Source organism: Pogona vitticeps, chromosome 1 (assembly GCF_051106095.1).
Source record: "Pogona vitticeps strain Pit_001003342236 chromosome 1, PviZW2.1, whole genome shotgun sequence".
Taxonomy (NCBI): Eukaryota; Metazoa; Chordata; class Lepidosauria; order Squamata; family Agamidae; genus Pogona; species Pogona vitticeps.
The window spans coordinates 241632575-241649871 of NC_135783.1; the positions used below are offsets into that span (position 1 = coordinate 241632575).

General features: G+C 42.5%; 1 protein-coding gene across 3 annotated transcripts in view; it reads left to right on the top strand.

Moving 5' to 3' along the window:
• NHEJ1 (non-homologous end joining factor 1) overlaps positions 1-15277 on the top strand; it is a 121990-nt gene extending 106713 nt beyond the window's left edge. For all 3 annotated transcript variants that reach the window (XM_020792114.3, XM_020792115.3, XM_078382937.1), the window contains exons 6-8: positions 10761-10878; positions 12417-12547; positions 14891-15277. In XM_020792114.3, the coding sequence (XP_020647773.3) occupies positions 10761-10878; positions 12417-12547; positions 14891-14971 (330 nt within the window). In that variant the 3' untranslated portion in view covers positions 14972-15277. The remainder of the gene's footprint in view (positions 1-10760; positions 10879-12416; positions 12548-14890) is intronic.
• Positions 15278-17297: the final 2020 nt, after the last annotated feature.

Sequence of the window (17297 nt, forward strand, 5' to 3'; positions counted from 1 at the left end):
AAAAAAGTAAAATCTGTCACTACCTCCATATCTTCCCCTTCTATTTGCCAGGAGGTAATGGGACCAGTGGCCATGATCTTGGTTTTTTTGATGTTGAGCTTCAGACCATTTTTTGCACTCTCCTCTTTCACCCTCATTACAAGCTTCCTTAATTCCTCCTCACTTTCTGCCATCAGAGTGGTATCATCTGCATATCTGAGGTTGTTGATATTTCTTCCGGCAATCTTAATTCCGTTTTGGGATTCCTCCAGTCCGGCCTTTTGCATGATGTATTCTGCTGATTTTAATCTCATGCATCTCTCTCAGCTTTATGAGTATGTAATTTGCTTGAGTATCCATTCACTCAAGCCTTTGAAACTGGTATTATATGGCTTCTAAAGTGAGGGATATTTTCCTTCATCCCTGTTTTATGCAAGAATTGTCTGGATTAATGGATTTGAGCTTTTCAAACAAGGATTATCAGTAACCAATTCTGTTTACCCTGCCTTCCCCACCTATACCATTTCAAAAAGTGGGGATGTTTCAAAACACTGTTCTGCTAAACCCCTTTCCTTGGCTCCTTTCCTTGGGTCCCCAAGTCTCTTTCTATCTGCTGCATCCCAGTGGCTGCCCTTTCTTTCTTGTGCTGTTTCTGTAGTCTTCTCAGAGGCAATTGCCTGGCTATTACTGGAAACAGAATGGTTCTCCCCTACCAAATGTTCTTGAATTGCAGATGCCCCAGGTGTCCCATCATCTCTGATTATGTTAAAGAGGGCAGAGGGGAGCTGTAATCCAGACAGTCCAAGTCTCAGGTGATGGCAGGGTATACTTTGCTAGGCAAAGTGCAGCCCTTGCCCAGATGTTGTAACATGTTACATGCAATATGTTGTGTTCCTCACCTCTGGCTGTGCTGACCAAGGCTGGTAAGAAGTGCAGTTCGACAGTGTTTGGAGGGTTGCATATGGCTCATTTTGGATTCCGGGAAATAACTGGGACAAGGCCACTCAAAGATTTGAATCAAAGATTTGAACCACTACAATACTGGTTTTGATGGTGGTGCAAACAGGATGGCACACAAGAGAGCATGTCCTCCTGTTTCCACCACAGCACAGGCTAAGGAACAGAGCAAATTCAGTAGCATGTTTTAGTGCTTTTACGTTGGGCTCATAAGCAGTGACTGTAGAACTTCTAAGTTGTTTGAAATATCAGTAGTTGGAAAAAAAAAAGGTTGCCCACTGGTTGCTGATTTCTAACGGTTTGTTGGCCAGGGGAAATTAGTACACAGAATGAGGCCGACTTTTTAGGAAGACATATTAGTGGGTCAGACCTTTAAGGTTATTTTCTATGTCACCTATTTATGTATGCTCCTATTATTCACTTCTGAATAACATTTCTTTTGATTAAGAAATAGTGTGCTTAAAAAGTATTGTCCTTTCCCTAAACCAAGAGCAGGAGTGGAATGATCCTGGAGCATATCTCCCAGAATTAATGTCAGGCTTCTCTTACAACTTTTCACACCCAACGTGCCATCTTACAACCGAAAATGGAGAGGGAAATAAGTGTGTTTCAGCCCTCTGAATGCTTTAAGGCAGTTGTGGGCAAACCTTTTTTTCTGTTGCTTAAAAACTAACAAGGATCAAAGTAAATTCGAGAATACATCAAAGTAAATTATTTGTATCCTTTGGGGGAAACTCAAGGTGCTGCTGCCTGGTTTTCTGAATAGGTTCATATATATTGCACAGAAGTCCTCAAAATCTTTATTAAAAGAGCTTTAAAAACAACTTTTAATCTTCTGCAACAAAAATGGCAAAGGGTCTTGTGGCATCTTAAAGACTAAGACTGGTCTTTAAGTGTGCCATGAATTAGGGGTGGAAAGAACACTTACTAAATTCTTTGTTCTCATTGGTTTACGTAGGCTGAAATCTTAAAGCCTTATGAGAATGAGACAGAGAGTTCTCTCCCTTCCAGGTTTCTGTAATTTGTATAAAATGTCCCTCGTATCCTTTCCCTTTGATGAATCAAAGCGCACCCACACACAGCAAGTGCAGAAGAATCGGCTGGTTGATAAGAAAGACAGCAACTGCATCTTCAGATTTTTTTTTTTTTAAAAAAAGCAGCTGTCATCCCAGTTTAGGACAGTTTACACAATTCCACAGATCATGATTTTTTTTTGCAAAAAAACAAACAAACCATTTTTTGTAGGTGGAAAATAGGCCTTTTCGTCCAAAAGGCCATTCTCTGCAATGCAAGGACTCTATTGAAAGCACAGGACATGGCTTACTGTTGGGAAAACAGTGCAGTTTCTCAACGGTGCTGGCTACAAGACAAATGAGGATTTACACCCCTACCTTTGTTGTTTTTAGTGCCAACAGGCTAACACCTGTTAGTGTCTAAGGAACAGAAAAAGACTGAACTCTGCCTGCCTTATAGCATAATGAGGTCCCAGGTCCCCTTCTTTTTCACAAAATAAATGTGTTGGTCTTTGTTGTTGAGCTCGAACAAACTCACCCAGTTAAAGCAGCAGAGCCCCTGACATACTAGCCCCTTAGAGCTCTTTTTTTCTGTTGAGGACTACAGTCCCTTGGGGGTCATATGTCAGGGACCACATGCCAGTGGTGGCTGTGGCTGAAGCGAGCTGGGGACCGGGGCAGAGCCGAAAGCAGCCAAACACACCTCCTTTCTCTTTTTCTGTCATACCTTTCTCTTGATTTTAGTTAAAAGAAGTTATGGTTAAATTTCTTTGATCGTTTTATGAAGATTGTGGTCCTCCTTTAGTATGACTTTATGATAGAAAGGTATAAATGTGCCCAATAACGGCGATAACAGTAAAAGGACGATGTAACACACAGCAAAGAACTGAATTGCAAGCCAGTATTATAATCAGTTTATCCACAAATAAAGCAAGAAATATACATTGCTTATAAAAGATTCTGTGTGTTCATAATAAAAAAATGTACCCCAGTATATAGATGATTCATCAACATGAAAAAGTCAGAATTGTGAATCAAGTATAAAACCATACACAGTGAACACCAGTAATACTTTATTTACTTTTACTTTATTTAGGCTTATACCCTGCCCCTCTAGACAAAGTCTACTCGGGACGGCTTACAAAAAATGATAAAATACAATAGAATAATATACTTATTAAAACTTAATAATACAAGCAACTAACTAGTGGATATATAGATTATCAAGATGAGATAATTGAGAAACAAAGATCAATTAATTGATTGGAGGGAAGGCCTGCCTAAAAAGCCAAGTTTTTAAATGGCTTTTAAAAACACCCAGCAAGGGAGCCAGGCGGATTTCTGTTGGTGGAGTATTCCACAGCCGAGGGGCCATTGCCGAGAAGGCCCGGTTTCTTGTTCTTTCTTTCCGGGTCTCTCTCAGCGTAAGGCCCCTCAGCCATCCCTGCTGGCTTTGTCTGGTGATTCGAGTAGACCTGGGTGGGAGAAGGCGATCTGCCAGGTATCGAGGTCCCAAACCGTTTAGGGCTTTATACGTCATCATTAAAACTTTGAAATCAATAATATTATTCTTGAACCCAGACTATTTTAAAGCAAGCAGAAATATTTCTTCTGGCAACTTTGAGCTAAGCAGTCAGGTCTTCACCTCAGACTAGTACCTGCACAAAGTTGTTTGTGAGGCAGCTCTGTATCATTTCATCTCTCCTCCCTGTGGAGCCCACTATTTGTGGGATATGACATAATTTTCTCCAAGGGGAATCCTTGTGTTTTTTGATACCTTTTCAAAATGACTTCTGATATGGCTTCCCTAAAATCCGCCATATATCTTCTAGCTGCAGAATGGATTGAATGGTGATTCCCTTGGTGATTCTCAGATCCTCCCTCTTCACTTGAGTGCTGAAAAGTCTGCCAGTCTGCTTTGCAGACCATGGAACTCCTGGCTGTCTTTCAGTCAGTTCTCCAGTACTCCTCCCCACCTCAACCTTGAGCTGCTGGCATCTAATCCATGCTTGGCCTTGTTGTCAGATAGTCATAACCCAAACTTGCACGCGGGCAGGCACTCTGCATCTGTCATGCTCAGCTAATACGCAGCTTCTTATGCTGATTTTGTCTAGGGACACTTCACCTCCCCTGCACGTAGACATCACTCAGCAGCAGTTCCTGGGCAAGGGAATGGCATGTGCTATTACTTGGCATCCTTCCCCACTGACTCCTTCATGGACATTTCATGCTGATAATCATTTTGCTATTTTCAATACTTTTTTTTTAAAAAAATCCCCACCTTTCTTTGCTTTGGCAGAAAGCTTTAGTCACTGTAAGAAGGAATTAGCCCCTTGGACTTTGGCAGGAGATATGTAGACTCCATCATGAACTGACTGTCAACAGAAGAAGAAGCAGGAAGTTGAGTGAAAGATTTGGGCTAATCAGAACAACTCCTGGGCCAATGCCATATTGCCTGGGGATGATGGGAATTGCAGTTCAACACATCTGGAGGACACCACGTTGTAGGGGGCTCCTTTTATCTTTATTTCTAGGGGCTAGTCCATTTGTAATTTGGTGGCATCAGTAGGTGGTCTAGAATTTCATAAAGCATGCCATTGAAATGTTGTTTTAATCTCTGTTCAATGGAATACAGTGCGTTTGTATACTGTACCCAGAGACCTTTGGGTAGAGTGGGCAGCATATAAGTTAAATAAATAAATAAATAAATGTTTGGAATAGAAATCCAGATCCAAGTGAGACTCTAGACCCATGTTTTTTGGTCTGCAAACAGATCATGTGTTTCTGAAAATCTGAAAATTGTCTGCCGTTTGGAATTCTGACCACCTTAAAATTGTTTGAAGGGATGTAGCCATGGTGCTGGTCTATGACCTGGCATGATATAGTAGTTTTAGCCAATCAGAACCTATGTTTTGGAATAGTTACTTTGGCTGTTCTGCTTGTCACATTATTCAGTTTGTTTTAGTGACTATCGTATACAGTATAATAAAAGATCTCTAAGATGCTCATTAAGCATTTCATGCTGTTTAAAGCAGCGTTCTTGATACATTTGACCTGATTCTACTTTTTTCGGCTATTTCAATAGGAATATAACTTGATTTAAGACAGGAGTGGGTAAATTATGGTCCTTCTTGATGTGGTTGGCAGAACCCATCATCATCAGGCAGCATAACCACTGGTAAGAGAGGGCATATATGGCACAGCCTTAGGCTTAACTATCTCAACCTAAAGTTGAACATCAGAACTTCTGCAGGAATTGAACAAAGCTGCAAGAATAGAATGGAAACATGTGATCATTAGCACACTTGATGTTGCTACTGGTGAAGAGGTTACTCAAAGTTTATGAATGTCAGGGACTCCCATGGCTACAAAGAGTGGGTGCCTGTGTGGTCAAGGCTTTTGTACTGAAAAGAAGTAGCGTACATGAAGGTATGAAGAGGAAGGGATTGCCTTCTTTGTGCCACTCTTTCAGGCTTAAGATATAGTCCTGAAAGGTAGGCTTGCTAGGAAAACTGAGTATTTAGATCTCATGAATCCTGTTAGACAGGCAGCTTCAGCAAAGGGACCAAAACTTCCCCAGCTGCTCTGTCCTTTGGTCTCTCTCTTGTTTGGCTCATAGACATTGCCCTATTCTGTTAGTTACTAAGGGTTAGGCCTTGAGATCAGGTATAAACAAACTGAAAACACTGTTAACACCAGATGGCACCAGAGTTTTTTCAGGCAAGACAAACTTATTCTATGCAACTGAGTCCAAGACAAGACTTTGCTAGCAGATCCATACCAATACAGTGGGGTCTTGACTTAAGAATGGCTTGAGTTAAGAACATTTTGACTTAAGAACCACTCTCATAGGAAAATATTGACTTGACTTACATACTTAGATTTGAGTTAAGAACTGAAAAAAACCACGTGGGAGGCAGGGAAAGTGCAAAATTTGAACTTTCAGTTAACTGTTGGCCAGTGAAAAGGGTGCCTGTCTGCTTCCTCACTCCTCCCAGCGTTTAGAGAATGGATTGGGAGACAGTCTTCGGACTGCCTGGTACTGTCCTGCCTGGACTGTATTTTCCCTGCCTTCCCTGAACCTTTCTTGACCTAAGAAACAAAATATCCCCCTCTAGTGGTCGAAGGCGGAATAGCAGCTTCCCATTAGTTTCTATGGACGGAAAAGAGCAGATACGGATCAAATGGTTTTCAATGCATTCCTATGGGAAATGCAGATTTGACCTGAGAACTTTTTGACTTGAGAACCGCCTTCCAATACGGATTAAGTTCTCAAGTCAAGACCTCACTGTACCCCAACTCTTTTTGGCTATGTTAATATCCTCAGTGGCATCCCAGTGGAGCATATCCCTCCCCATCTCAGGAGTATGTGGAGAATTTCCCTTTCAGCTAGAATGACAAATGCAAAGATACCACTCATCTTCTTCGACTATAAGACACAGATGAAGAAGATGTCTAGAAACTCTGGGGAGAGCCTGAACTTTAGCTTTGGACAAGAACCTGCCTTATACTGAGCCCTACCTTTGGTCCCATTTAGCCCAGTGGCTTTCCATGATTTCAGGCATGATTCTTTCCTAGTCCTGCTTGGAAACCTGGTTACTACCTAGTGGTCTCCCATCCAGCTACTTACCATTTCTGACATTGCTAAGAAGAGAAAGAAATGCGACAAGATCCATGTGTTCAGAGATCCACCGCTTATCTCAATGTGAGGCAGAGACTTTTAACAACTGTAGACTCAATTTTTGGCAGTAGCTTAGAGAAAGCTATGGGGGTCACCATGCTCTGGGATCTGCCACCAGCCTGTTTTCTACCAGTGTGACTTGGGGAGGAGGTAAAGGGGTGTATGGGCTGGAAAAGCAAGAAAAGGCAGCAAGTGACCTGCTACAGTGCCTGCTCTGGGTACACTCTTTTTGTTCTGTGCTGGTCCCTTGCTGTTTACTTTTCCCTGAGTTATGACTGTGTCTTTGCCTTTGATCTGGCAACTCCAGCTGCCTATTGGCTGAGCCTGCCCTACCTTTGGGGTTCATTCACCTGCCAGTTTTTACAACTCACTAAAGCCTAGTTACAGCAAGAGAGCTCTAAGGCAAGCCTCTATGTTTCTGGTCCTTCCTGTAGAGTATTCGCTGGGGCCAAAGGGTTATCTAATGTAGGCTCCTGCGGAAAAGCAATTCTCCAACTTCTCTCTGCCTGCAATTAAGAGACACAATTCAGTGTTTTAGGAGCAGGAACAGGTACATTGTGGAAAAAGTGTCAGCAGAGTCACACATCAGCCTAGCTGCCTCAACTAAATAAGTAAAGTCGTGTGCTGTAGGACACAACTTGTGAATACTGATGTCATTCATAGTCATTTCATTCCTGGCAAAGCCTTCCTTTTCCCTTGTTTGCTGCAGTATTAGACATGCAGTCAATGTATTCACCTCTCCTTATGTAGGGTAATGCACAACAGAGCCCATTGATCAATGGGTGGTTTAAAAGTGCATTAAGTAGTTTGTTTGTTTGTTTGTTTGTTTGTTTGTTTGTTTGTTTGTTTGTTTGTTTATTTATTTATTTATTTATTTATTTATTTATACCCCGCCTATCTAGTCATTTCGACCACTCTAGGTGGCTTAGTTCTGGGCTACTGTACTTTATTTTTAAGAGGCACCGATCTGTATCATTATTTTTATTGTTTAATGAATAACATAAATGCCCTTACACTGCCAATTTATACTGCATTAAAAAAAACACTGTCACTGCGACTAGGAATTTGGCCAGTTCTTCCCTCTGAACAATAGATTTCATTTGAATGACCAACATATTTGTAAACTTTAGGGGTATAACAGGTGAACACTTAATTTACTGAAAATTCTACAGTTCTTTCCATGGGTGGAGTGGAACTGAACCCTTGATACTTTTCAGCCCATAGTATTTTGTTGTAGTAGAAGTGGTGGGCTGAAGCAGTCTTGTTGCACGAGATAACCTTTCCTCATGCTTTTACTGTTAACTGGGGACATTTGCTTCCTCGTCTGGGGAACCTCTGCACTAAAAGAAAAGGGGAGGGGGAAAAACAGCAGCAACAGGCAGATACTGTAGAAAGAAATCTGGTTTCATGAAATAGCAAGATTGTTCTCCAGAGAGTAGGATGGGTAGTATTGCTTTTCAGCTCTTTTATTTTTTTTGTTTTTAATGGGATTCATTTAGTTTATCAAAATGTGAATGAAATAAGCAAACTCTCATCACGACTTATGTTGCAGACACTAGTCAGTAAGCAGCTATGGTTCTTTAAGCATTTGCTATCTACATGCAGAAGAAAGAAGGAAAGGAGAGGTAGCAATGTGCTTCAGTCTTGAGAGAAGGTGCTTGGGTTCCTTACACAACCAAACAATGCTGGCTTCATTATACAAAAATACATTGAGGTAGAAAGGCCTTCCAGTAGTTATAGCCAGAAACATTTTCATCCTCTTTTGCTCTCTATGCTTAGTTTCAATTCTCTTCTTCTGTCTATTGTGACATGATCATACCTCATGAATTCCACCCCCTTGCCCTCTTCAGTCAGTAGTACCCTTTGGCCACGAGGGCAATTTAATTTGTATGTGTTGTCCTGTCCTTAACCATTTCTGATACAAGACAGTATGATGGATCAATTACATCAGAGTGCAGTTGAATCATTTCTACCATTTGCAAGCTACATTCTAGATGTGATATTTCTACCTCATGGCTAAGGAGAAATGTGCCTGCTTGCATCTCAGTGAAAGTAGCACTTAGGAAGGGGACTTTGTGTCACTGAAGCACAAGCTGTAGGGAATGGAGTCCATGAGCAAAATCCTACTTCTGCTTTGCAGCGTGAAGTATTTTGCTTCAAACCTGCACGTGAACTGATGTTGTACCAACCCAAGTGAACCTGATGGACATGTTGTCCAGACAGTCTTCGCTCATGTCTTTCCTCCTTCCATAGGAAGATTCCTCAAATGGAATGTGTCCAGCATTTATTTCTGGATTTCTTTCTGGACTCTCCTGTAGACCTTCTATAGGATATGGGGTAAACTTAGTTTCTGAAGTGAAATAAAAAAGGATGCGCCCCCTCCCCATTATATGTTCACTACAAATATAGGAAGGCAGAGCTATAGCTCCTTTTGATTTCCGAGGGGTGGTGGTGGTTCCAATATTCAGTCCCTGGTGTTTTTAGTTTTAAAAGAATCTCTGATTGCAGAGCTGAGAGAGATCATTGTCTGAAGAACTGGAGAGTCTCTGCAACTCAGACTAGCCAGTGTGGGGCTAGACTGAAGCACTGCTGTGAATAAGGCTTTAAAAAAAAAATCCAGAGAAAAGCCATCAGCCTCTATGGTCCCTCAGTAAGAATTTGGGGTTGTTTGGGAGTTGCAAGGTGTTGAGCATAACATTCTCCTCTCACTCCTCACACCATCCCTTTCTGCTCACTCTCTGTTACTGGCTGTCCTCCTCTACGCTGTGTAGCCAGGAAGCGTGTGCCATTCCTACTGCCTGAAGTAGAAGGAGTGGGTGACGGGCAGTGCCTTTGGACTCTGGCCTTGAGTGCCTCAGCGGATGAATGCCTCAATGAGAGGAACAGCCCTGTTATCTGTTACTCTTTGTTCTCCTAACTGTTTGGGTGTGGAGCAGGCACTGTGCACAGAGACATTATCTCTGGAAACCTTTGGAAAACAGGCGGCAGCGGCAGAAGCCTTTAGGCTTCCTAAGTTCAGGGGTGGGATTGGGTGGGCCTTGTGCCCCTCTTGCTATGCCAGGATGGACTGGATTACCCAGCAGAGAGTAATACCTTGTTGTGTATCTAACACTTTCTGCTGGGCAACTGTCTTATGAAAGAGCTTGGAATGATTTCCTTTCTCTGCTGTCTAAGGTACTTTGCTGAGTTGTAGTCCAAAAAAGTAACTTTTTCAGGCCCTGTGTTCCTCTACTAGCCAGGAGCTCTTTTTCCAAACCTTATGGCTCTGCTTTTAGAACTGGAGAGACATTTCACACTCATTTGTCCAGTTCCACGCTAGTTCACGTGTTAGAAATAGAAGACCTTCTCAGGGTTCATTGAGGCCTTTTCCTGACACACTGAGGGAGGTGTGAATTGATTTAGCACTGGGAGCTATTATAAGAATGAACGTAACAAGCTGCCTTTTGCCACTGTTTGTCAACAAAGGCCAACACCTCTGCAGAGCTTCAGAGCAGATGTGGATCTTTTCTGCCACCAGTTCACTAATTCTTTTTTCTCTGGAGATGCTAAGGACTGAACTTGGGAGCTACTGTATCCAAAATGGGTTCTCCTCAAGTGAGGCATGGGTTTCCCCTAACCATTAGCCCTGAGTAAGAGCCTATCCACACTGGCACATCGTTATGGTATCTGGTCTCCTGATAGCACTGTTTGGCACAGGAAAAAAAAGGCCTCGTCCACTTGTGTTTCTACTTAGAATGATCCATCCTTCCTCTTAAAGAGCTGGCCCTTATCTTTCTGGCACAGGGCCAGGGCATCTTTTGGGGATGTTTCATTGAGATGCAAAATAAGTCTCTATTCTGCCTTCGCAGACAGGTAAAAAAAATTAAAATAGGTTGCACTGAAGATAAGGACTTTTTAAGCACAGGCAGGATCACACCAAATTTCACAGGGGGACAGGCCCTAATGCAAATGAACCAGTGAGATGCTTTGCCTAGTGTGAAAATTGCTGTTAATACTGTAATACAGTCCTGAACCAATATCCTTCTAAGCATTTGTCCTATGGCACTTAAGTGGAATGAGGGGCTCTAGGTTCTTGCGTTGTGACATCTGGAATTGGGGGCACTGTTAAGAATTCTCCTTTTGCTTCCTAGACTTTGCCCCAAGCCTGCTGCCTAGGAGATGGGCATCTTTTCACTTCTAGCCTAAAGGAGCTTTACATGGCTGTAACCCAAGAGCAGGCCAGATCAGCTTGCAAACGGCATCGGGAAGGTGAGTGGATCAAGAAGAGGTAGGGTCTGCCTACAGTTCCAGCTCTACCATCTTCTGCAAAGGTAGCAATGCTTCTGGAAAACAATCACAAAGAAAAGCGGGGAATTTTTTAAAAAATATAAAGACATTAAATAAATAAAAATAAAAGTCGCTTGTGACTTACAGGATTGTGCATTGCTTTTTGTTGGCACACATAGTTTCTATTTTGATTTGGATGGAGTTGTTGTGGTACAGTCCTTTTTGAATTATGGTAAGTCTCCTTGGAGACCTTGTGGCACCGTGGTTAAACTGCAATACTGCAGCCAAAACTGCTCATGGTCCAAGTTCAATCCTAGGTAGTTGACTGGAGGTTCACTCAGCCTTCCAGCCTTCCAAGGTTGGTAAATTGAGGACCGAGCTTGCTGGCGAAGGGCAATGTATAACCACATAATTAAATTGCAAATTGCCAAGAGAGTGCTTTAAGCGCTATGGGGCAGTATATAAGCAGCACACGTTCCCCCGTTACCCTAATTGTAGACGTTATTGTCAGCAGTTTTATCCAAGCATGCATGCAAGCAAACAAACAGAAAAACCATGTGATACAAAATCCAAAATTAAGATTGGATAATATCTTTTTGCACTACTAGTGTATCCCAAATAAGCAAGTTTCCAGGTCTTGCAAGACTCTACTTCAGACTGGATATTGCAGGGATTGGTGTAAGGATAGAGGAGGAAACAAAAAACTGAATGCAACTGTAATTTAAGTTGTTCTTCTCTCATACTGTTGTGCGGTGTTTTGCTTTAAAAACAATGTATTTACAAAAGACATATTTCACTGTATCATGCACTGTATCAATTAATATTTTATTTTATAATGTGTACAAAATATATGTAAATTTTCATGTAGATTCTTCCTAAAAAGATTCTTCATAGATTCTTTTAAAATTCTTCTAAAATTTTTCATGCAGCATTCTTGCAAAAAATGCAGGCCAGTGCAGAAGAGAACAGAATCTTCTAATGAAAAATCTCATAAAATATCACAAGAGAAACTGACACGGGTCAAAAAAAATAGTTTGATCTGCACATCTCTAATCAGGGCAGAATGTGAATTATCTTCTGAAGCTGGAGTGAGTGAGTGTAGGTCTATAGATGCTTGGTCTGTTGCAGAGAATATTGCCGGGGCCCAAAAGTTTTGGCCTTTGGTTATGTCCAATTCCATTCTCCTTTCTTGGGTCACTTCCCAATGTTCCCTCTAATTCTCCGCTGGCGTGTGGGGTTCTGGCTGTGACTGGAAGCGAATGGGCGGCAGTTCTGGCTCATTTGCGTAGTCCTGATCCAGCATCGCGTGACTGCGCAACTTAGAGGGAACATTGGTCACTCCTGTTCTTCATCTGTAATTGTCTGTAGTGAGTTGGATTTCCACAGATACAGTAGTTGATGTTCCTATACAAATGCATATTTATTAAAATACTGTCCCTTTACTCCACTTTAACACACTCATAAGCCTATACATCTGCATTTAACGTTTCCTTTCCTTTCCTTTTCCCCGCCTCTGACAGCATCAGGAGACTCTGTGAGCTGTGAACATGTTGGCTCTCAGGACATTTCCGAGAAGGCTGTGGATTTACCAACCGATGGCGATAAGACAGAGTTCCAATTAACCTCTACAGAGAGTGTGCAAGACACGGTGGTGAGGGGAGATTCAGAACATACGTATCTATGGGAATAGCTTCATTGAGGAATGGTTGGGACAGCTGACGGCACCATCACTATTAATGAAGACATTCTGCCAGAGATTCTGAAACATGTACTAGCTGCTGCACCTCTGTATTGTGCATAATGATCTACCATATCCGCAGGGAATGGGATATGGTGAGAGAGCGAGTGAAGGATACAGATCCTTGCCAGTGCATGTGTGTGCTGTTGATTAGCATGCTCCTTAGCTAGAGAGCATATAGTCATTGCTGAGTGGACAAAACAAAATGGGTTGATAGGATCTATTTAGTTGTCTAAGTTAGGGATGGGGAACATGTAACACTCTAGATCAGAGGCGAGCTCCATATTGTGGGTTGTATGTGGTTTCCTACATGCAGGCATTTTTGCAAATGAACAAACCCCAGAGCTCTTACTCCATCTTGCTCCCCAATTTTTAAAACTTGTTTTGAAACAAAAGTCTGCTCAGAAAGCTCCTTGTGCCCTGAGGCAGAGTAGGAGGCGACTTTCCCTGGCAGTTTTTTAAATCTAATTTTTATTGAACTGACTTTTAAGAATTGAGCATCATTGGCTATGCTAGCTGGAGCTGAGGGGAATCACAGTGCAACCACATCTGAACGGCCACCTGTTCCCCACCCCACTTTAAACATGTTGCTAGTGAAGATGTAATAGAACTGCACTACCTAGCAGAGGAATGCACTTAAAGGCTGAGACATATAAAACTGCCTTATATGGAGTCAGCTTTTTGGCCCATCTAAGTCAGTACTGTTCACTCTGCCTAGCAGTAGCTCTACAGGATTTCAGGAGGAGGCGTTTCCGATAATCTCCGACCAGGTCCTGTTAACTGGAGAAGCTAAGAGTTGAGTTTAGGCCCTTTGGCCATGAAAATGATGTGCTCTGCATTGTGCTACAGTCCCTCCCCTTAAAGGGGAATGTTAAAATGTACTCAGCTGTAGCATCATCTCTGGCAGCTGTTCCACAGGGACTCAGATGGGCAGTCTCTAGACTAGGGAGCAGCAAAGATCTATGCACTCACCCCCAAAGATGTGTCCAAGGATGGCAATTGTGGTTTACAGCAGGCTTGGTAGAAGATATTTATAGTGAAGAAAAAAGTGGCAGATAGTCTGGCTTTAAGAATAACAAGAAAGAAGCTCTTCTAGGGATATAGAATAACATTACCACAGTGAGAATAAAAATAAAGGTAGATAAGGTTTTGCAGAAGGGGAAGTTAAAAAAATAGAAAACATAATGGATGGAGCCCTGGTTTAGTCGAACACTCTGGCTATCACTTTATTGCGGCTCTGTCTTGCATTGTTCCAGTGCTGTATGAAGTAGTAAGATCTCAGAGGATGAGCAGGTCATGTGGTACTTGACCATACGAGCAAACAAACATTCTTAAAAGCCCATAAAATGACATAAGCATATGCGGGTGGAGGGATGGAGTAGTTTGTCAGGAGTGCTATTACATGCACTAAGCAATAGGTTTATGTGACATGAGTGAAACCACATTCCAGACAGCATTCCAAATTACATTGGCGGGAAGAGAGAATTATATTTTTCCAGGCACAATATGGTGCATTCTTGAGTGCTACAAAGTTGGAATGCCGGTCTCCTCCATTGTAAAGCTACCGAGATATGATTGGTAGCTGCACATCTAAAACATAAGTAACAATGCAATTAAATGTGGATTTGTCCCATGTTTTAGCCTGGTTTGGGGATGGGCTGGCTTGCTCCTTTTCCTGGCAACATGTGACATACTTTCAGTTGCAAACCAGCCCATGATTCTTGCCTATCTGCCCCGTCAAAGCTACTATTTTTCTGGTTCAGGTAGGATTGCTCTGTTTTGGTTCAGTTCCAGCATCTATGGTTGCTGGGATCGAACCAGAGCAGGTGGCTTAAGCTGTTACTTTGCTTAAGTCACTTGAGAATATTGGGAAATCTTCCCCCACTCTTCCATGAAGGGGGAGAGAGAAGATGCAAATGATTATATATATATTTAGACCTGTGTAAAGCAATGCTAAACTAGTTGCTTGGCAAGCCAATAAAGTGTTATGCCACATAGAAATCATTAAAAAAAAAAAAAACCAAAGCTTCTCATCCCCCCCCCCCCCAGAGGATGAGACAGGAAGGGACACAGAAAGGGATTTTCTTCCTCTTTCTCTTTAAAAGGAGAAAGGGACAAATATGGTCACTAGAGGTATGGAGTAATGAAGCCAATGTTAGCCTATGTGGCTGTTATTGTTTTACCCTTGTTTTATTGTTTTATAGTTTTGATCATCTGGTTAATTAATAGATTCTGATGACTTCCTTCTCTTTTCAGGCACTAACCTCCCAAACTCAGAGTGCTCGCTTGCCAATTGTCAAGAGCAAAAAGAAGAAAGCAAAAGGGCTCTTTGGCTGATCCAGGTGACCTTTTTTCATGGAGATAGAATGCCATTGCTGTTCCATTTTTCTAGACTATCTGGAAGAGAGCTGCATAGCACACTTCGGTGCACAGCTGGTACCACTCTGCTCCTCTTGCCGTGTTTCAAAACAGTAGCTGGGGAATGTCCCGGACGGTGCCACAGCTATTTTCCACCCTATTAATGGCTTGTCCTTTCTCCTTTCTGCTGCTGACACTGTCCCAGAAATCGAGAGATGTTGCATACAAAGTGAGAAGCTTTCTTAGTGTGTGGAAAATAAAGACTTTGCTTTCAAAAAGGGGCAATCCATTGTGGTGCCATCTATTCATACAGAAGTGTCCGGTTCATGATGGTGTACATCATTTGGCTCTCCTGGAATATCAGCTTTCTTCCTGTGCTCCTGTGTAGTGGAGAAAAGTTCAAAAAATATGTACATAGTTCCTCCCAAAACACCACATTCCTTGATATTGTGCTTGACTGCGCTGTCCATACTGTGCTGGCCCAGCCTCCTGTGCTGACCCAAACATCCTTCCCCCGCAGTACCAGACAGCTGGTTCTTTCTCTTTTTCTTTGACCTCTTCTATACTGTTTCTTCAAAATATTTTGTAAAGATTTAAATATGAAATGAAAATATACTTAGTGATAGAAGCAAATCCATTTAATTATAACATCCTGGACTGAGAGTCTACATGTGCCTGGTGGCAAACTTTTCTTCTTTGCTCAGAATATATGCCCTGGCCCCACCCTAACTCTTTAATGCTCCGTCTGAGCAGTCTTTTTCCATTGACACTTCTTCTGCCTATTAGATGGTCATATGGCTGCACACATACACACACACATCCTTTCTTGATGGTAAAAATATTACAGCAAGTGAAGTGTTTTGTTTTTTTCTTCAATGAGTATCCAGCAGTTTGTGTTGTATTTGAACTTTCATTACATACGTACCACTATATGAAATCTGTAAGCTAGAGTTCTAAATGAATACCTGTATCTTGACATATTATATGTGTCAAGATACAAGAGCAAAGATCTGCATGAGGTTCAACTCTCTGCCGGACATCACCGCACAATCTAATCCTAGCGATTCACCAGGATATCCCTCTAGTTTGTGCTTTGGTTCTGGAATTGCACAAACAGAAGGGCATTCTAGCATTTGGCAAGCTGTAGTGTAAGATCTTGGCTGTGCCTAGCTCAAGTGGTCATGAATTTATCCCCCTTCCTACTCATAATAGTGCAGTGCTATATACCAAGGGTCCCCAACCCCCGGTCCACAGCCTGGTGCTGGTCCGTGGGCTTCCTGGAACTGGGCTGTAGAGATGGATCTCCCCCCCCCACGCACGCACGGTGCGTGTGTTGTGCTTGCGGAGGGGCATGTCTTACTCATGGAGGGGTCTGTTGTACTCGCGGAGGGGCGTGTCATGCTCACGTGCATGCACACAAGCACAACACGCCCCTCCACAAGCACAACATACCCCTCTGCAAGTGGGGTGCTCCCTGCACATGGAGCCCGCACCCCCCCAACCGGTCCGTGGACCCAAAAAGTTGGGGACTGCTGCTATATACACCTTGCTGTTCTCTCTCATCCTGCCCTGAATTTCAACCTTCATTGCTCCCCTCTCCACTACCCAGCTGTCAACGGTTCCCATTACCATGGCTCTAGATTTTCTAGTGAACACTGTTGGTACATTTTGAAGTCTGAGGTTTCCAAGAGGGAGCAGCGGGCACTTTATTGCATAACTGCTGAGCAAGCATCTACCCTCTATACCTGCTTATAGGATCAAAAGGCAAATAAAAACAGACTGCCTTTGACTAGAGGAATTACATGCTGTCACTGTAGCTGGAAAACCACATCCTGACACAAGCAAGGGAAGAGGCTTCTATGGCAAAGATGCTAAGGCACTGCCTTGCTGTCAACGGCAGCCTTGCTTGCTTTGAATGGCAGTCAAATGCCTAGGCTGGCCTTCTAGGCCACTCCCAACAGCCACAGAACTATAGACCATGAAATTAACTCCTCTCGCTTCAGGGAAGGAATTGAGTTTGGATGTTTCTACCTTTTCCTGTCCAGTTAGCTTGGGACATACAGTAAGATCTTCTCTGTTTGTGACCAAGACCCTAATATGAAAGAATCAAAGCAGCATACAGTGGGATTTTGACTTGAGAACTTAATCCATATTGGAAGGCGGTTCTCAAGTCAAAAAGTCTGTAAGTCAAGTCTCCATTGACCTACAGTGCATTGAAAACCGATTAATCCCGTAACAGGCTGTTTTTGTTCCATTTTGGTTTTTTTCTGGTCTGTAAGTCAAATCTCAGTCTGCAAGTCAAACC